The 20020-nt window shown below is 37.9% G+C and overlaps 1 protein-coding gene across 1 annotated transcript in view; it reads left to right on the top strand.

The window, feature by feature from the left end:
• The first annotated feature begins 3080 nt into the window (after window positions 1-3080).
• DNAH6 (dynein axonemal heavy chain 6) overlaps window positions 3081-20020 on the top strand; it is a 232916-nt gene continuing 215976 nt past the window's right edge. Inside the window, exons 1-3 of the mRNA XM_040993368.1 lie at window positions 3081-3305; window positions 15096-15269; window positions 18132-18394. Of these exons, the coding sequence (XP_040849302.1) occupies window positions 3081-3305; window positions 15096-15269; window positions 18132-18394 (662 nt within the window). The remainder of the gene's footprint in view (window positions 3306-15095; window positions 15270-18131; window positions 18395-20020) is intronic.

Genomic DNA, 20020 nt, shown 5'->3' with positions numbered 1-20020 from the left:
CTCTTTCTTGAGAAGCATTCCTCTAAATGCCCACAAGAGCCTTTAGCTGGGGTCAAACTCAGGTACCTGTAAAGCACTCCATGTCCCCTACATGTGTATCAGGAATCCAACCATGCCAGGCACCGGGAATGCGCTCCTTGTCTCCCACATGTGCAGCAATGAACCAGCCACATAAGCCATCACCCCACCACTCTACCCTCTGAGGTCTGCATTAGCAGGAAGGAGAAGTCAGGATTGCAACTGAGCAGCAAATCTCCACACTTTGATTTGGGATACTGACGTGTTGACTGTCTACCCCATAAGCCATAAACTGTTTTTATTTAAACTTTTCTATTGTTCCAGTTCTTCATTAGGAACTGGTGAATCTATATTCCAGTTTGGCCTTCCACAAAACTAATTCCTGGCTCGCACGTGCTCTCTCTCTCTGAGTCCCAGTTCCCCTTACTAATGACACATGGGAGTCAGATGGATCTCCTTTCTGGCTCTCCGTCACTATGCAATTCTCTATTTTGTAGGTGGTACGTAATAGCAACAACTGAAATATTTACCTGAACATGTTAAGGTTGAGAAAAAGCAGGTTGTGAGTACTGCAGGTGGGCTAGCATTTCAAGACAAGAACAAATACCAAGTTTTGTTGTTTATTTGTTTTAACAAAGGAACCCAAAAATAGAGCTCCGTTGGTTACAAGATTCTTCAGGGGGTTGAAAGCAGGACTCCCTCATTTGTTCCTGTAATTCTTGTGACAAGGGACAAGGCTACTTCCTCCAATCAAGAACCCACCGAGGAGCCCCGGGCTTCCGGTCTCTGGCGCATTAGTAGCAATCATCTGAGGGCTCAAGTGGGACTGCTCTGGGAGTCAGGGAGGGGAATCAAATAATGCAGGTCGAGCTTTTCCTAACAAAGGAAACGCTTTCAAAGGAAAGAACATTCGTTGAAAGGAAAAGAACATTCCTTGAAAGGTCGCTGTGGAGTGTTAGGGGAAAAAGAGCCCTCGTTTCTCACGCCTCATTACACTTCTGAAGGAAGTTAGTGGATTGTAGATGCAGGACCCTATTGCACTTCAAGAGTGTCTCCTTATCTGAGAGCCCTGAATTTTGACTTAAATCAAAGCGATCCTTAAGTCAGTCTTAAGCCTCTTGAGAGAAAACAAAGGAGACACTAGTAGGAGATTGGGATAATGTGCATGGGTGGTCCGCAAGGGAAGGAATAAACAACCACTCTTCTGTCCCGCAGCATACATCACCTCAGTGGCGCTCAGTTGCACCCAAGAGGGGGAACAGGCTCTCAACCAACCAGCTGGGTAGGAGGTGTTCCAGATATACTGACTGGCTCCATTACAGGGCCCCCTCCTGGACCAAGAGCTCTGTCTAGCTGGAGCGTTGCCGTGGAGACAGAAGACGCTTGGGCGCAGGGAGCTTTGGGAGGCCAGGTGGCTGCCAGGCAACGGGAAACATTCGGGCTTGAGCTGACTTTGTGCTCCCAGACTTAGACGTTGCCCTGTCTCTGGGGACCCTCGCAAACGGCTATTGGAGCCCCACTTGGTGAGTCCTGCGGAACCCAACCTCGGGACCCGGCTCCAATTTCTGTGCCAGAAACTCAGCATAGCTTTGCGGAAACATAAGAGAAAGTCTTTTTTTTTTTTTTTTAAGATTTATTTTTATTATTTTTTATTGGAAAGGCGGATATACAGAGAGGAGAGACCGAGAAAGATCTTCCGTCCGATGATTCACTCTCCAAGTGAGCGGAACGGCCGATACTATGCCGGTCCGAAGCCAGGAGCCTCTTCCGGGTTTCCCATGCGGGTGCAGGGTCCCAAAGCTTTGGGCCGTCCTCGACTGCTTTCCCAGGCCACAGGCAGGGAGCTGGAAGGGAAGCGGGGCTGCTGGGATAGAACCGGTGACCATATGGGATCCGGGGCGTGCAAGGCGAGGACCTTAACCACTTGCGCCACCGCGCTGGGCCCCATAAGGGGAAAGTCTTAGAGAGGCAGTTAGTGGGAAGGAATGAATATCTGTTAATCTGAATATCAGTTTCTCTTCTTTTTCTTCTTTTTCAGACATGGGAAGTGAGGAAGCGTATCTAGGGCTTGTTCAGAATCCCATAATGAATAGTCAAATCTAGACCTGCCTGTGCTAGTCAACATTGTAAAAAGTGAACGTTTGTAGCTACTCTGTCTTGAGAAGTTCTCTAGCTGTAAAATACACATTGAATTTTCAAGGCATGATAGTAAACAGTAAAATGAAAGAAATTAATCATTTATTGATTGTGTTTTGACATAATAGTGTTTAGGATAAGTTCAAGAAAAGCACTGAAAGTTCCACCCATTCCTTTGGTTTGGTTTTTAAATATAATTACTTGAAAAATTAACATTACATATAAGTACATAAATATTACTTAGAAGTTAGGTATGTCAATACCTGCTTCAAGATCTCTTGAGCCACAATACTACTTTGAACAGTGTTTTGAAGTGGCAGCGTGCTAAGGAGGCACACAAGACCGCTACAACAGATCACACTGCTGATGTTCTGCTATTTGAAGTGTATGAATCAAAATGTTTGGTAACAAGTTCCTAAGTAATATTCTCTTGCACATTAAAGCTCCAGAAGCACTGTTTCAGGGTTTCTCCCTCAGTTCTCTTTTCTCTTTGATTTCTTGAATTCTAGGCTGTATTCCTCACACTGCCTTTTGAACGTCAAGCTCCCCAGGAGATGTTTACCTATTCAAATATGAGCAACGCTGATTTCAATACTAACTGTATTTCTTTGCATCCTTCCAAACCTAGGACAGTACAATCCTGGATCAGCATCATTGGAGAACTTGATTTAAATGCCAATTCCTATCTCCCACCCCAGCTCTAGGGCCTCTGGAAGCTCAAGCTCACTTCCTAATTTTTATTCTTCTAGTTCAAGTCTTTAATTTGAAAAGACCGGGTAACATTGATGGGTGTTCTTTGAGGGAGATGAGTAAATTCAACTGTGTTTAATCTTTCAATCCTCCCTCCGCCATGAACTTCCTTCCCTAATTTTTTTCTCTATTCTTTTATTTTTCTTTCCATGACTCAATCCCTTCCAAGAGGGAAGATGAATTTTCCGCCCATAAATTCTGAACACAACCTGAAAACTCCTAAAGATGATGCCCAACATGCTGTGTATTCAAGGCAGGATAGTGTAAAAACAAGGAGAAGAGTGAGTTATGTGCCAGCCACAGAAAATCAAGCTGAAACACAGACCCTGACCTTTAAGCACATCACGAGAGCACAGGAGAGAACCAGACGACGGCAGCAGCCTGTCAAACTGGAGCCTCTGGTAAGTGGAAACACCAGCAACCGTGGCTACTTTCCAGGGACAGAGCAAACAGCAACTTTGCTGAGGGAGATGGCAGTCATTGCCACAGTCTCAATGCACTGAGAAGGAAAGAAAAATCTGGAAGTGAAGAACTCATTAATGAAGTGACAAATACTGGGAACGTTTAGTCAATGAATGTTAAGTTGTAGGCATTGTTGAACTGGGAAGATATAGTGATGAATCAAGTTTTCTAGTATGTAACTTCTTTCTGGGATTAAGAATCATGTGGATACTTCATTAGTATGAGATTTTTTTTTAAATGTTGGAGTACTAAAAGTTTTAGTACACATATCACTTGTGGTTATATGGTTTTATTCAAGCAACTTGCCTAGTATCCTGCAAATTTTTTGCATGTCTATAGAAAGCGAAAGTTAAAAATGTTCACCCCTATGCTCAGGTGTTTGCTGTTACTAAAGGTTCTTTTTCTTACATGTTTATTCAAATGTGTTTACATATATACAACAGTACTTCAAAAAGTTGTGGAACAATGGAGTTATCAGGTAACACTATTTTCCTACAAACTTTCTGAAGAATTCTTATATATGTGTGTGTGTATATAATCATATGCATATATATGATTATATGATAGTTATAATGATCCTCAAGGAACCTGTCAAGGCTATATGTTTGACCCAGCAGACAAAGCCTGGTTGGGACATCCTGTATTGGAGTATCAAGATTTCAATACCCAGCTCCAACGCCCAACTCCAGCTTCCTGCTGATGCAGATCCTAAGAGGCAGCAGGAGTGGCTGTGGTGGTTGATTGGTTCCTGTGATCCATGGGGGGAGTCCTGAATTGAGCTTCCATGTGGGCATTAGAGGGGTGAACTAACAAATGGGAATTTATTCTTGTGTTCTCAGTTTTGAGCTCTTTGTTAAAATAGAAATCTTTCCAATCCATGCACATGGTGGCATCTTTTCTAATATCACAGCACTGTGTTTTCTGCCTGATTATACCAAAGCAGCATTATACTCACTAACTGGCCTCAATGATGCGAGTGCTGGGTGCTTCCTTTTTAATTTTGTTTTATTTTTTGTTACTTTACTATTACAGGTAATGCAATATTGATTGACCTTATCTTTGTACACCTATAGATTCCTAGAAGTCGTATTATATACGTCATGGAATTTGTACATTTTTCATTTTGAATGACATTTCCCTACTGCCTTTTAGAAAGGTTAAATCAATTTGCATTTTACAGTTTACATTTCTGCCTCTGTGGGAGAGAGCCTGCTTATCCACATCTTTGATAAACTGGATGCTCAATTCTTTCACTTTTGCTAGACTGACAAATTAAAAGTGGCATTGTATTGTTGCAATTTGCATCTCACTAATAAGGTTAGATTTATTTTTATTCATTCATTGGCATACATTTTACTAATTTTGTGAATTTTGTGACTTGTTCATAACCTTTGTCCCTTTTCAAATTAAGTTGCTTGCTTTTATTTTTATTAGTCTTAGAGTTTTCTTTTAAAAAATGTTTACTTTGAAACGCAGAGTAGCATAGAAAAAAGAGAGAGATCCTCCATTTGGTTCACTCCCTACATGGCCACCTCAGCTGGGCTAATGGAAACTAGGAGCCAGGCTTGCTTGTTTTCCCTCCCTTTTCTGTCCTCTCTTTCTCTGCTTTTCCTATTCTCCTTTTACACGTTTCTTTACCTGAAATTTCCTCAATCTCTGGCTCCCTTGCCTGTTGCATCTGATATTAGCCAGCTATCTACAGTATAGCCTTTATTGTCCATCACCTTTTTATCTTCTTACCTAAAATACTGAGAGGAGCTGCCTAGAACGGAGAAAGGCTTGTTGGGCTCCCAGTTTTGGAGGTTCACAGTCTGGGGTCTAGTGAGGGTGTGATGGCAGAACCTCTGCAGAAGGAAGATCCCGTGGTGAGCCAGGAAGCTGTCACATTCTCCATGTCCTTTTGTCTCTGCTTTTTAAATTTTTTAATTTATTTTTATTCTATCTGAAAGGGAGAGATACAAAGATAGAAAAAGAGATCTCCTATTCACCACTTTACTCCCCAAATGTGCATAATAGCTAAGGCATTAACCAGGGCAGAAGATGAGAGGCCAGAGCTCCATATGTGTCTCTCATAAGCATGATGACCCAAATACTTGAGCTGCTGCCTCTTGGGATGCACATCAACAAGAAGCTGGAATTGAAAGTGAAGCTGAGACTTAAGTGCAGCATTCTGATATGAAATGGAGGCCTCCTAAGCAGTGTCCTGTTTGTTTTGTTTTTGAAAGGTGGAGTTATAGAGGAAAGAAGAAGAGTTCTCAGATAGCCACAATGGCTAAAACCTGGGCTAGACCCAAACCCAGAACCTCCTCTGTATCTCCTGCTAGGGTGCAGGGGCCCAAGCACCTAGGCCATCTGCTGCTGCTTTCCTAGGTACATTAGCAGGGAGCTGGATCAGAGGTAGAACAATTGAGACTCTAAGAGTTGCCCTTTTGAAATGTTGGCACAGCAGGTAGAGGCTTAATTTGCTAAGCCATGACAATAACCCCAGTGTTGTTGTTGCCTTTGTTTATTTGTTTGTTTTGCTTTTCAGTTTTTATTAATATAAAGAGAACAGATATCATGTAGTTCATAGGTAAACTCTTAGAAGATAACCATACTTTCCTCCCTTCTTCCCACCCTGCCTCCCTTAATCCCTTTCCTTGTTTTTTTGTTTTGTTTTGTTTTGTTTTGTTTTGTTTGTTTTGTTTTGGGCAGAAACATTATTTCAGTTCAATAATCACAGGCTTAATGTATCACTAACCATAATATCTGACAAGTGCAAAGTAGAAATGCAACAGTTCCTCAGAAGTAGAAGCAAGGGGTAATAACAATCCAATCACAAAACACCCACCATTTCTATATTTTTTGGTCTCTCTTTGGTAAGCTGTCATGATTTGATCATGGGTCCCAACCCCCAGCCTACACTAATCAAATCCCTCCCGCAAAAGCCTAACCCTCAGAAACCACACTTGAATCAAGCCCCTTTCTTATTTACTCCATCAATTTTTTTGACATTGGTCTTTAACTGTTAACATGAGTTGTGGGAGCCAAATCATATTTAAACCACTACACATTTTCTGCTCTTCTCCATGTTCAATTTTTTTTTCTGTAAGATTTTCAAAATTTTTGTTTGAAATGCAAAGTTTACAGAGAGATAAGAAAAGAGAAACAGATCTTCCATCTGCTGGTTCAATCCCCAAATCCCCAAATGGCTGCAACAGCCAGAACTGAACTGATCAAAAGCCAGGAGCAAGGAGTCTGTTGTAGATCTTCCATGTGTGTGCAGGCCCCAAGGACTTCAGCCAATCTTCACAGGCCTCCTTGGTCAGAAGCAGAGAACTGTATAGGAAGCTGAACAGGCAGGATTGTAACTGGCACCCATATGAGATGCTGGTGTTGCACGGTGGAGGATTAGCCTGTTGAGTTACTGTGCCCTCCCCAACCATGTTCAATCTTTTAAACTTCCTCACCTGCACCTCCAATCCAGAACTTTCCTGGCTACTATTTCTTTTGTATGTGTAAATTAGGGATCAGTTTATCAATCTTTAAGTCATCTTGTTGATATTTTTATTACAATCATATAAAGCTTCCTGATTAAGCTAAAATTGACCCTTTTGACATCATTGGTCTTCCAAACAAAGAACAAAACAGTATTTTCACTTATTTAATCTTTTTGGGGGCATTCTGTTTTTAATTGCTCAAATGGTTCTTATTTTATGAGTTTATTTGCAGACTATTATTTCTGTATATTGGTTTTTCCTGAGTGTTTTTTTTGAGGGGGAGTTATTCTCATGCTTTTCAGATAAAGAAGATCATTTGATAATAAGAGTAGTTTTAATACCTTCTTTCCAATTTCTGTATTTGTGCTTAACTACATTAATTGTGTTGACTAATTGCAGTAGAATGTTTTAAAAACAGTGGCATAGTGAACATCTGGCATTCTTAGTAAAAACATTTCTAGTGTTTTCCATTTTAAGCATGATGATAGTAGTTAAGATGTTAAAAATTCTTTATTCTTTTTGGATTAAAAATTTTATCAGAAACAGATGTTGTATTTTATCAAATCTCTTTTCCAAATCTAAATATTTTCCCTTAGAATTAGTAGTTGGGGGCCCAGCACAATAGCCTAGTGGCTAAAGTCCTTGCCTTGCCCACTCCAGGATCAACATGGGGTGCCAATTCTTGTCGTGGTAACCCCATTTTCCCATTCAGCTCCCTGCTTGTGGCCTGGGAAAGCAGCTGAGGACAGTCTAAAGCCTTGGGACCCTGCACCTGTGTGGGAGACCTAGAATAAGCTCCAGGCTCCTGGCTTCGGAAGGGGTCAGGTCTGGCCATTGTGGCCACTTGGGAAGTGAATCAGCAAATGGAAGATCTTCCTCTCTGTCTCTCCTCCTCTGTGTATATCTGATTTTCCAGTAAAAATAAACAAATCTTAAAAAAAAAAGAATTAGTCGTTGGCTTTTTAAAAATATTTATTTTTGTTGGAGAGAGAAGGAGTGATAGAAAGATCCAAAGTCAGAAGCCAGGAGCTTCTTCTGGGTTTCCCTCCTGAGTTTTACTAAAGAACAAGGAAAATGGCTGTTTTATTTATTTTTTAACCAGTAATCCCACTGTATCCTTTTAAACATATGTTTAATGGTTATGCTTCTATTTTTAAATTACACAAAAAAAGTTCATTAAAATTTTGGTAATTTTGCCTGATTACTTTTTATCTCAATTACTTTTCTTGTTTTTTAAATTTTTTTTTTCATTTATTTGAAAGGAAGAGTTACATGTAGAGGAGGAGGAAATAGATCTCTCTGCTGATTCACTCCCTGAATGGCCCCAACGTCCTAACTCAGCCCTGATCAAAGCCAGAGTTTCTTCCTGGTCTCCCACCTGGGTGCGGAGGCCCAAGCATTTGGGTCCTCTTCTGCTACTTTTACAGCTTATTTTGGGAAGCTGAATTAGAAGTGGAGCAGCTAGTATCCAAACTGGCACCCATATTGGACAGTGGTATAACATGCAGAAGCTTATTGTGCAATAATACCAAAATAGTGCCCTCCCCCCAGCTCCTTACTTTATATTTTAAATCAGACTAGTGAACTATGACCCATGTGTCAATTTCAGTCCTGTAGTATTTGTGTGTGTGTGTGTGTGTGTGTGTGTGTGTGTGTGTGTGTGTGTGTAATGTTTGGCTGGATCACAGTCACATCCTTTTGTTTGGATATTATCTAAGGCTGTCATGTGATGACAGAGTTGAATAGTTATCACAGAATGTATTGTGCACAACATTTTGTGCAACAGTTGTATCGTGCGCAACAATGTCTATTCTAGATGCTTAAAACCAATTAGGAACTACTTTTAAAAAGAGTTAAAATAATTGGCTTTGTTATTGCTTTTATTTTATTTACTTGAGAGTGAATGTGTGTGTGTCTTAGATAACAGTAAACTCCCATGGCTGCAATGGTCAGAACCAGCTGCAGATGGGAGCTGGGAATGCAATCCAGGTGTTGGTGGAGACAGCTGGGAACAAGTTAACCTGAACCATCACTGATGCTTCCTGGGTCCCTTCTGATGACTCGGAGTCAGGAATCAAACCCAGGATTATGATGTGGCACAGGAGTATCTTAACTCCTAGGCCAACCATCCCCACCTGGCTCTTGATTTTAAAGTTTTACTATGTCAGGTAACTGATGTTTGCTATTGATTTTGTTCAATAGCATAAAATATTAAGTTTATTCCTGGTTTATTATGAAATTTTCATATATACACAAATTATGGTGGAAAATAAAATAAACAAGCACTTGTATCCAAACTTGTAGCATTGCATTTTAGTCACTTTGTTTTAATATTGTTAAAGGAGTATGTTGCATGTGCAGATAAACACCTTTTATACCCTGTCCAGCTTTAATGTCCCTTTTCTTGTCCCATAAATGATCACCATTATGATGAATATGACTATATTATTTTTAGTATGCTCACCACTTTGCTTTAAAAGGCTCATTTCTTTCAACTTCTCATTATAAAAAATGGAAATGCACAGAAAAGGCAAAAGTACAATGAATATGTATATATCTTCCATCTAGGTTCAAGAATTGTGTATTTTTGTCATACTTGTTTTATATTTCTCTCTATATGTACTCATGCTTGTTTCTTTGTTGTTTAAATTTCAAATATCATGATGCCTTACTCTTAAATATTTTGACATGCAATTCCATGAGGAACAACAATTATTTTCATATTATACTGTGTTCACACCTGGGACCATTTAAAACTCTAGAAATAATGTGATCTAAAAATCTACTCCACACTGAAATTTCTCCAAGTATTTTTGGAATGTATTTGCAACTTTTCACCCCTAACAAGAACCTAATTAGTGTTAATATGTTGCATTTGGTAGTTATTTATGTCTCTTCAGTCTCATTTTGGTTTAAAAGAGTTCTGCAACTAATATTATTAATGCCATCTCACCAAAGAGTCCAGGACTGTGTTGTAGCATATTACACATTCTGGATTTGTCTGATTGTTTATTCATGGTATCATTTAACTTATTTCTCTGTCTCCTTTAAGTCTGGAGACCTAAAAAGCCTTTGTTACCAAGATTGCTTCACAGTGATAGTTCTGGCAAACTTTATCATCTCAGGAAGTGTATAACGTTGTGTTGTCTCACTATTCATGATGCTTAGTGAAAACATTTAGTTAAGGTGATGACTGCTAATGTTTGCTTAGTTTAAACATTTGGTTTAGGGGACAAATTAATATATAATCTGTGGGTGATAATTTGGCATTGTGCAAATGTCTTGCTCCCTAAAACTCTTTTACAAAAATGAGTTTAGCCTCCTTGGTCAAATATTTCCTAGGCCAATCAATACTTACCTAGAGCAAATGTTATATCAGAGATGTCAACCAATTAGTTTTCTAATTCTGTCATTAGAATCGAATACTGCACCTATTAGATAGCATTGTTTTACAGAGAACACCTTTATCTCCTCCTCTTTTAAGTACTTTTTTTCAGAATGTTAGCATGGATGTATATCTTATTAAGAGCTCAAAATTCTACTTCATAACTGTAATTTTTCATTTTGATGCTTAAATCCATTTAGGGTCTTATCTTCAAGGCCCTGGGTATTTTTGACATATTACCAAAACGGTTTTAAAGACTTCCTTGTTGTGTATACAATAAGATGTTTAAGGCTAATTTGCATTTTTCCATGCCACCGCCATGGATCTAGGCATTATTTGAACTGGGAAATGATATTTAGAACCCAAAACATGATTACTGTTTACATACGTCACTGCTCTACATACTGCTTTTAGAACTTCCAATATATAGAGCTAGGAGTGTGTATGTGTGTGCATGCATGTGTGTGTAGAGTAGCACTTCTAATTTCAGTACAAACTCTATGAATTCGTCCTTCTCCCTTCCATAGTGAAAGCATGGTTGCTAACAATATCTTTATATATTTACTCATTTCCTTAAGTTTTCAGTACATGAAGACCTTTTCAAATGGCTACGTCGGTACTATGGCAGCAAAACTCTCAAATAAAACTTAATATTTTTTTGAATTGCAACTAGAAATCCCTATTCTGTATGAAATTTAATAAAGATATTTAACTGTATTTCATTCTAATGATTGTATGGTATCAACATTTACATTTATATTTCCAATACATTTGGCATTTATTCATGTTTTGTGTAAAATATGTGTAAATTGTTGGGTTTTCCAATGTTATTTTCCAACTATATTGACACGTTTTATTGGAAATGACATTTATCTTTTGTTTGTTTCTACATTATTATTATTTTTTTCTGTATCTGGAGTAAGGGGAAGATAAAAGGAGAAGTCCTACCCAGCCTCCCAACCATCCCAGGTCCCCGACGTGGGGCATGCTCTAAGGGTCCTGCTCAAGTGGATTTGATAGTTCAACAGTTCTGAATTGCTGCCAGTCTCCAATGGTGTCTATTTTAAAGTTATACTTTTATCTGAACATAAAGAAATATGAAGCCTGAGTGGGATATACAAAGACCTAAATGAAGCTCTGCCATACTCACAGAAAGCACCTATCAGTATAATAATAATATCAGTATAAAATAATATAAAATAGTATAAAAATAATATAAAATATATAATAAAATATAAAAATCATTGATCACAGTTTAACTCAGTCCTAGGGAATCTTACATTCCAGAGGTTATTTCTTGAACCTATGTAATATTCTCAAATATATAGATAACAAAGGTCTATAAATTACGTATATAATCTAGAAAAAAAAATAGAAAGGTGTTGACTTGCCTGCTAGATATCAAGATTATAAAGTCAAGATTTAGTAATTAAGTAATTAGAACAGTATTAATAGGACAGCATAAAATACTCGGAAGAAAGATCTATAGTGGTTGGTAAACACATATGCCAGAGGTTACATGAAAAGCTCAATGGGGAAAAGAATAAAATACTTAATGAATAATATTGTAAAAACTAGTAGTATAAGTAAGGAAAACATAGAATTGGACCCCACACAAAACTAAACACTAAGTTCTGGGAGGTTAACAAAAGCATAAAGGACCATATTTTCTGAACTCCCTTCATGGAAGGATTTGTTAGCCAACACAGACTTCAGAATAAAGATTATTTCAGGGATGAGAAAGGTCATTTCACTGCAGTAAGTGAGTCAACATGTGAAGGGACCACAACAACCTTGAACATTGAGGACATGCTGCAACAGCTTCCACTTATGTGCAGTAAAACCTGATAGAAATTGCAAGGAAAATAAACGAATCTGCAATTATAGAAAAAAATTCAATATCTTATGTAAATCAACAAGGATATGAAAGATCTGGGCACCAGTAATCAATTTACGTAGTTTCACATATGAAATACTAAATGACAGTAGAACACATTTTCAAGTACTTATTATCTGTATATTCCATATATAGCATGTTCTTCCCTGACTTCTTGCATATTCACTTATTGCAAAAAACAATTTGCAACTTTTATATTTAATAATCATTTGTATGGATATTAGATCCCTGACTTATGATTTCTTTCTTTACATTTTCTTTCAACATACAATACTACTTACAAAATCTAGTGACAATTTGATAGTCTCTTCTTTGCAAGCACCTTTGTACTTCTTACCTAGATTCCAAAACTCTTTTTCAAACACTTTTACTAGACTATGTGTCAGAATGAGGCTTTCTGGATTGCTATCCCCAATATTTGGTGTGTCCTTGCAACATGAAAAATCAAATTATTTCACATCTAAATTTTCCCTTTAATCATTTTGTTCATGAGTTTTTCTAATTCCATTTTATTTTTAGTATCATGAATGTTTAGGTCACTTTGAAATAGCATGTTATAAATTTTCATTGAAGCACATTTGTACTAACTGTAGGGTTGTGTTTTTTTCCATATTCCGTTTTGATTAAGGTAACTTAGGGTAAAAATTGACTACACTCCTGTTGGTTATTACTACAACACATTTGTAGAGTGATGTTAGTTTTACTGTGATTTTTCTTGAGAGAGGTGGGTAAAATCATTTTTGAGTATTAGAATTTTCTCATCTGTTGTTTTGCTAATGGATTGTGAAGATGGCTGTGTGCTCTCTGTGAGATTTGTGTGCCCTGCTCCTTTCCTCACAGCTCTTTCTGGCCTATCTTTTCACTTTGTCCAGCCTCTGCCCAGCTCAGGATTCTGTTGCTTTTAGTTGTTTTCCAGTGTGGGATATTACCGGAGGATGAGTGTTTGTGTTCACAAGTTCGAAAGCCTGAAGGACCTCAGCTGCTTTGTCACCTTCCGGCTGCTGCAGAGACCCTGATTGTAATTTGCAGCACCCGCATAGCATCCACTGTTAGTCTAAGTTCTTCCTGCCGTATATAATTTCCTCTGAATGTCTGTTGGAAAGTTCCAGGTTTCTCAAGGCCATTGTGCTGATTTTTTTTTTCTTTCTTTCTGTTTCCTCAACACTAAGACAATTTGATGGATTGTCATTACTTGCTTGGTTTTGAAAGGTATGGGAGGAGCTCTGCCCCTTAGTTCTGATGCAGATGTTTATAAGTTTTTGGTTTAATGATCCTGTTTTATAACTTGTTTTCATGTGTCATATTGTTGGAGGGATGTAAACTGAAAATTCATATCTTCATAGTGAATTTAATCCTTTTTTCACAAAGTGACCTTTTTATTGCTAATAATGCTTGAAATTGATAGTTTATTTGGCATTAGAATATCAGCATCTTTCACAAATAATTGTATGTTATGATATGTAACCTATTTGTGCATTTGTATTTTAGTTATATCTCTTATAAATAGAAATGTGTAGGATTTGTTTAGGAATTTACATCAGGATTTGCATTAAAGTGTAGGATTTACATTTAAAAATGTAAACTGACAAACCCAATCTTTTAAAAAATGAATTGATACTATTTTGTGCATTCCATAAGTGCAGTTCCAAGAAGACAACCACACTTTTCTCACCCCCGTTCTCCCTTAATACCATTTCTTCTCTTCCTACTCTCAACCAGTTTTTGCAAACACAATTATTTTGTTAAGTTTCAGAAGAGGGTTCTGTGTGGGGAGCAGCTGACCCCACGTGTATGTTATGCAGTCACAAGATGGCGGCTGGCCAAGGGCCAGGATGCGGGATTTGTCCCACCAGCAGGCAAACAGGAAGTCACAGGAATAGGCTAATGCCCCCCACCCCCGCGACTGCTGGCCTATCAGATAGCACCATGTGGACCCACAGGGAGAAGTGATAGGTGGAGAACTGTAAATAAGCAGCCCGCTCTTGGCATTGAACCCCTTTTGATTCGCCTTCCCCTTTTCGTTTGTTTGCCCTTCTTTTCCTTCAGCTTTTGGTTGGCTCGTTTGTGCGTTTGTTCATTTGTTGTGTGTGCTGGTTGCGGTGGCACTTCCTGTTTTGCCAGGCCCTTGAAATTCCTCGTCATTTTAGTGTCACTGTAGGGCGGCAACAGTTATGCAAAAATATCTGTCTTAAATCATGATTACAGATCATTGCTTAGTCTCTGAGAAATTATCCTAAGCATTTCCTGAATGAATAATCTCTATGTCTTCTCCTCCTTCTTACTGTGTAATACTGGTCTCCATTCCAGGTCAGTCCTTTCACACTAATTTAATTTTCTCTTTCCTCAGTAAGTGACTCAATAGAGATTTTTATCCAAAACCAAAGGAATTTACTCAAAAAAATTGACATACTCTCAGGACCTTTTCTCATCTAATATAAAGGGAATTAACTGTCATACTATGCTACTTAGAAGCTAGTTTATTATGTTAAGAGGTGGGTTTCTGTTGCCATAATTTGAAATTAGATTAGGTTAAGACATTGTCAATTTTAAAATCTTCAGTTAGTGCTGTAATGGTGGGAGGATAACATGTGCCTTCCTGTGGTGGTGATGTTAGTGAATAAGGGAAGCTTTTAATAGACAATTAAAATATGTATAATTTAAAGCTATTGAGCCTTTTCTATGATAACCTTAGTTCTGCAAATGTTTGTTGGTAAAATACAGAAGTAATGGAAACTAAGTTAAGAAATATATATTATATATAGCAATATATGTTATATTTATATATTATATGATACATATTGTATTTACCAATAGGTCTGCTAACCATAGTTTGATGTATGATTTTGGCTTTGATAGGGAAATGGTCCTGGGATAAATTTCTGACGGGAATAAAATTCAAAAATAATGAAGAATAAGATAAACTCGCTGTAATGTTAAAGAGATTAATATGTATCTCTGTTCCATAAAGCCAGTACTAAAAGTCTACCAAGATCATAAGAAGCCGGAATATATATTCGAACAGAACCGAGTTCGGTTAAGGACTCGTGGACTCCAGAAACCTTCACTAAGCACTGCAGAAAGACCTTCTATCAGTTTATCTACACAGCTTCTTGAGTACCGAGACGCTGAGAAAAGAAAAGAGGTATACTGTTAAAAAAACTTAACTGATGCTTTTATTTTTAGTTTAATGGGCTTTTAAGCTCACAAGAACATTAGCAGTATCATTTTCTGGAAGGTTATGTATGAGTTTGGGAAATATATTTTCACTTCATCTTATTTAAGGAACATTTGCACAATGAAGGAAAATCATAAACGAAACTTTTGAAATCTATACAGTCTCTTCTGAGCTCCTGAAGACATAGCAGTATTTTAAATGTTATCATTTTTCATAATTGTTACAATTTTTCATAATTTTATTGCTATAAAATTATAATTTTGTTGCAATTTTCGTAATTTTTTGGTCTCAAATGTCATATTAATTTTCACCTTTTTTTTTTTAACCAACAATGCAAGCTTAAAAATTGTGGGGAAGGACAGTAAAATTTGAGACTGAGTCAGCTAGAAAGACAATCTTTGGGGCCCAGCACAATGGCTCAGAGACTAAATCCTCGCCTTGCAAGCACTGGGATCTCACATGGGTGCCGGTTGGTATCCCAGTTGCTTCACCCCATCCAGCTCCCTGCTTGTGACTTGGGAAAGCAGTGGAAGATGGCCTAAAGCCTTGAGGCCCTGCGCCTATGTGGGAGGCCTGGAGAAGCTCCTGGCATCAGATAAGTTCAGCAATAGCTGTTGCAGCCATTCGGGTAAACTAATGCGTAGAAGCTCTTTCTTTCTTTGTTTTCTCTTTTTTTTTTTTAAAGATTTATTTATTTTTATTGCAAAGTCAGATATATATATAGAGGAGGAGAGACAAAGAGAAATATCTTCCATCCGATGATTCACTCTCCAAATGACTGCAATGGCCGGTACTGCACCGACCCTCAGCCAGGAGCCAGGAACTTTCTCCACATCTCCCACATGGCTTTGAGCCGTCCTCGTCTGCTTTCCCAGCCCACAAGAGGGGGCCGGATGGGAAGCAGGGATTAGAACCGGCACCCATACAGGATCCCAGTGTGTTCAAGGTGAGGACTTTAGCCACTAGGCCACTGTGCCAAGCCCGAGATTTTTCTTTCTAGCTCTCTTTTTCTCAATAAATTTGATCTACCTTTTGGGTAAAAATAATTCTTTAAGAAAAAAAAAAGAATTTTTGTAGCCTCTGAGAATCATAGATTGGTAAAGTTGCTTGCAACATATGATACTTCTGTCTGGGGAGAAATCATGAGAATTTGGCTTTATATGAATATCTGAGGATAATTAAAGGAACAAAGCTGGGAGAAAATGAAAGTGCAGTAAAGGTCAGAATAGAGCCTAGGTTACTCTGTGTGTGCATGCATGTCTGTGTGTGTGAATACTTTATATATCTTTAAATATGAAACATAACATATATGTAACTATATATATACATATATATGAAGTTTTTAAGAAATTATTTGAAAGGCAGAATTAGAGAGGTGGAGAGGCAGGAAAAGAGAGGGAGAGAAAGAAAGAGAATCTTCCATATGCAGGTTCATTCCCTTTAAGAGTCTCAATGGTCAGGGCTAGACCAGGCCGAACCCAGTAGGCATGATCCAAGGGCTTTTTCCAGGTCTCCCACATGGGTAAAGGGGACCAAGTACTTGGGCCATCTTCCACTGCTTTCCCTAACTCATTAGCAGGGAGCTGGAGTGGAAGTGGAGTAGCTGAACTGGCACCCATATGAGATGTCAGCACCTTGGGTGGAGGTTTAACCTACTGCTTCACACCACAACACTGGCCCCTATTCTGAGTTTTGAGCCAAAGAGATCTTTGGTGATTCACATTAAACATCTGGCTGCTAGTTGGGCTTTGGACATTGAGCTAAGTGCTAGTAATGCAATGCTCAGAATAGCCTCTGTCTTCAAGGATTTCATAGGCTGGAGGCGCATAGGGGAACAATTGGACAGTCAGATATGATGGAGCATGGTAACAGCACTGACTTATCACTAAAGATAGAAAGGAAATTGTGAAGAGCTGAAAAAAAGGAATAGCTGATGGTCAGAGAGAGGCTCAGTGGAGGAAAAACTATCTTCAGGAGCTGAGTGAGTAGAGGTAAACAGAGGTGAGGCAAGAGAAGCAATATTGATGGCAGGCAGCTCACTCTACAGAGCATCTTTAAAAGATTGCAATCAGATGGTAAGTTACATAGAACTTCTTAACTTTTCAATGTGGTTTCTGTGAAGTGGAGAGGTATGTCTTAAATATATCCAGAAAAGTTTTAATCGGCCCTAAATAAGTTCAGCATAAAATGAACAGTAAGAGCTTCAAATGAAAGAAGAGGAGAGAAATTGTCTGGGCCTCTGGGAGGGGAGGGGGATGCTGAAAATGAATGTTGAGTTGTGATTTATTTCTCTTGGTTGTAACTGGCACTCGGGGAAGAGTAAAGTAAAAAGTTAAGAGAGAGAGAGAGATTTAAGAAAGAGGGATATACCATGGAAATGAAGAGAGAAGTTATTCTGAGAAGAGAGTAAATATGTGTGGATTTTGGAAATTTAACCATTTGGATTTCCTAGGAAATTAAACAAATTACAAAGGGCTTAAAGGAAGAAAGGGAGGACTTTTTGATAACTAAGGAAGATATTTGTTTATTAATTTGTAGCATACATTCTTAGAAAGAAATGCTACAAGTATTCTAAATTTTTTAAATAAAAAGTGTTTTTTTTTCAAGATTTATCAGTTACAGCAGGTGGAGGGTGAGGGAGGGAGAGATAGCGAAAGAGATCTTCCATCTGTTGATTGACTCCCCAGATGGATACAATGATTTGCCAACAGTTTGAAATTTTTCAGTTCCAAAACTTCATGCAGTATAGCAATTAGTTACTGAGGCTAATATTTCTTCACTTTTTCTGAGTGTAAATTCTAATTCTTATGAAAATTGGCTCTTATGTAGGTCCATCAACACCTTGATGAGTCATTCTCCCCATCCCCTTCTAAGCTGCCACGTACTGGAATTGGAAGGAGAGGTCTCTTCAGCACCAGATCTTCCACTTATCCTAAGTACAATTTCCAAGACGTGGATGAAGTCATTAAGGCCAACATTTGTGATCCTCTGCAAATTATCAAAATAATACATGATAATGAACACCTTGGATTTCTTTATATGATCCCTGCGGTGGCAAAGTCTTCCATTGAATATGATACATTTAATCTGAAGTGAGTTCCCTTTCATGAAGCAGTTTATTATCACAAATGAGACTGTAAATATCATACATAATTTACTGAGTACTAATGACAAATATGCTCAAATATAATTTTGGTTATCATCTAATTCTAACTGAACCCTTTTTGCAATAGCATGGTATTTATTTTTTTCATTTACCTACTTATAAAAGTTGACTTTACTGGAGTAGTATGTTGTTGAACTTCTCACATGTTTATCGGAGTGTTTTGCCATGTAATTTTGATCAGTATTACAGACATTTTTGACATTTTGTGATTACTATGGAAAAATGGCAATTTACGTAGAATCAGTGATGGGTCATTTGGTTTACATTTCATATCAGTTGTTTTGCATTTTTACTGCACCTAGCACAATTTAGCACAAGGTAATTTTATACCATGTAATTTTAAAATACAGTATGTTACAGTCTCCTTCAAGGAGAGAGAGGAATGGCCTAAGCAATGGTAGAGGGTAAGAACATTGCAGGCAGCAGGAAAATGGTCACAAACCACTGGCCATGGGAGCATACGTGGTGTGCTCCAGAGGCAAAGAGGAAGCTGGAGTGATGCCAGCAGAACACAGGAGGCACAGGGGAAGGATCACACAGGGCTTTGTCACCTCCTGTAATGACTTCAGCTTTTACAAGCAAGGGAAAAAGTGGAGTTGCTGCTAATAGACACACAGAAGACTGGAGGGACCTGATTCACCAGGAGAAAGCTACACATTTGGGTCTGGACAAATTTGAGATGCTAATGAAGAAAGGAATCAGGTGGTATATGAAGGTGAATTGGGGTAACGGTAGAGAATCTTTTAAGATGAGAGAAATAGCTTTTTATAAGGTGAGAGAATGAACATACAGTAGAATTTTGTTTTATTTTCAGTTATAATATTTAACATAATATTGTTTCCAATAGTTAATACTTTAATAGCATTGTCACTTATACCATCACCTTAGTATGCTTTCTTTTTATGGTCCTTTATAAGCGTTTGGAAAGAAATTTGAAGATCTTAAGACTAGTGGAAAAAACTAACTATTTGCTGATTTTAAAATATACTTTTTGATTCACCTATGAAAATGTTTTCATAGCTTTATCTTTTGGAAAAAAAAAAGATTCAATAACCCAGAAACCAAGAAATGCCATTTCTGATGCTCATTTTCTATAGTAAGAGCCAAATTTTGCCAAACTTAAAATTGATTCTCACCCATTTTCCAGCACAAAATCAGAGTGTTGAATAGAAAACTGAAATGTGCGTTTATGTCCAAATTTGGAGGCTTATTGTATTTTCTAGACTAGTGAACTCTTTCCCTAGGGGACTTCAATTGATGCTTTATATTATGTGGGACTGACAATGTGATGCTTGCTAGTAATATCAAGATTTTCTTTGAGCAGATATTTTTGGAACCATGGGTTGTTATCATTGCATTTTAGGACTTGATATTAAATCATTCTCTCTAGCTTGAATTCCAAATATTATAACCAAGTGAGTAGAGACAATTATTTGGTTAATGAATAGAAGTTTAATATACTAAATACTGGGTGAATACAATGAGGATACATTTTTACCAACCTCCTTTTATTTTATTATTTTTATTATTATTATTACTTCAATTTACTGTC

The sequence above is a fragment of the Ochotona curzoniae genome, unplaced genomic scaffold, assembly GCF_017591425.1.
Source record: "Ochotona curzoniae isolate NIBS_2020 unplaced genomic scaffold, NIBS_Ocur_1.0 contig_883, whole genome shotgun sequence".
Lineage (NCBI taxonomy): Eukaryota > Metazoa > Chordata > Mammalia > Lagomorpha > Ochotonidae > Ochotona > Ochotona curzoniae.
Note: the sequence above shows the minus strand (reverse complement) of the source record. Positions and strands in the feature narration are given on the sequence as shown.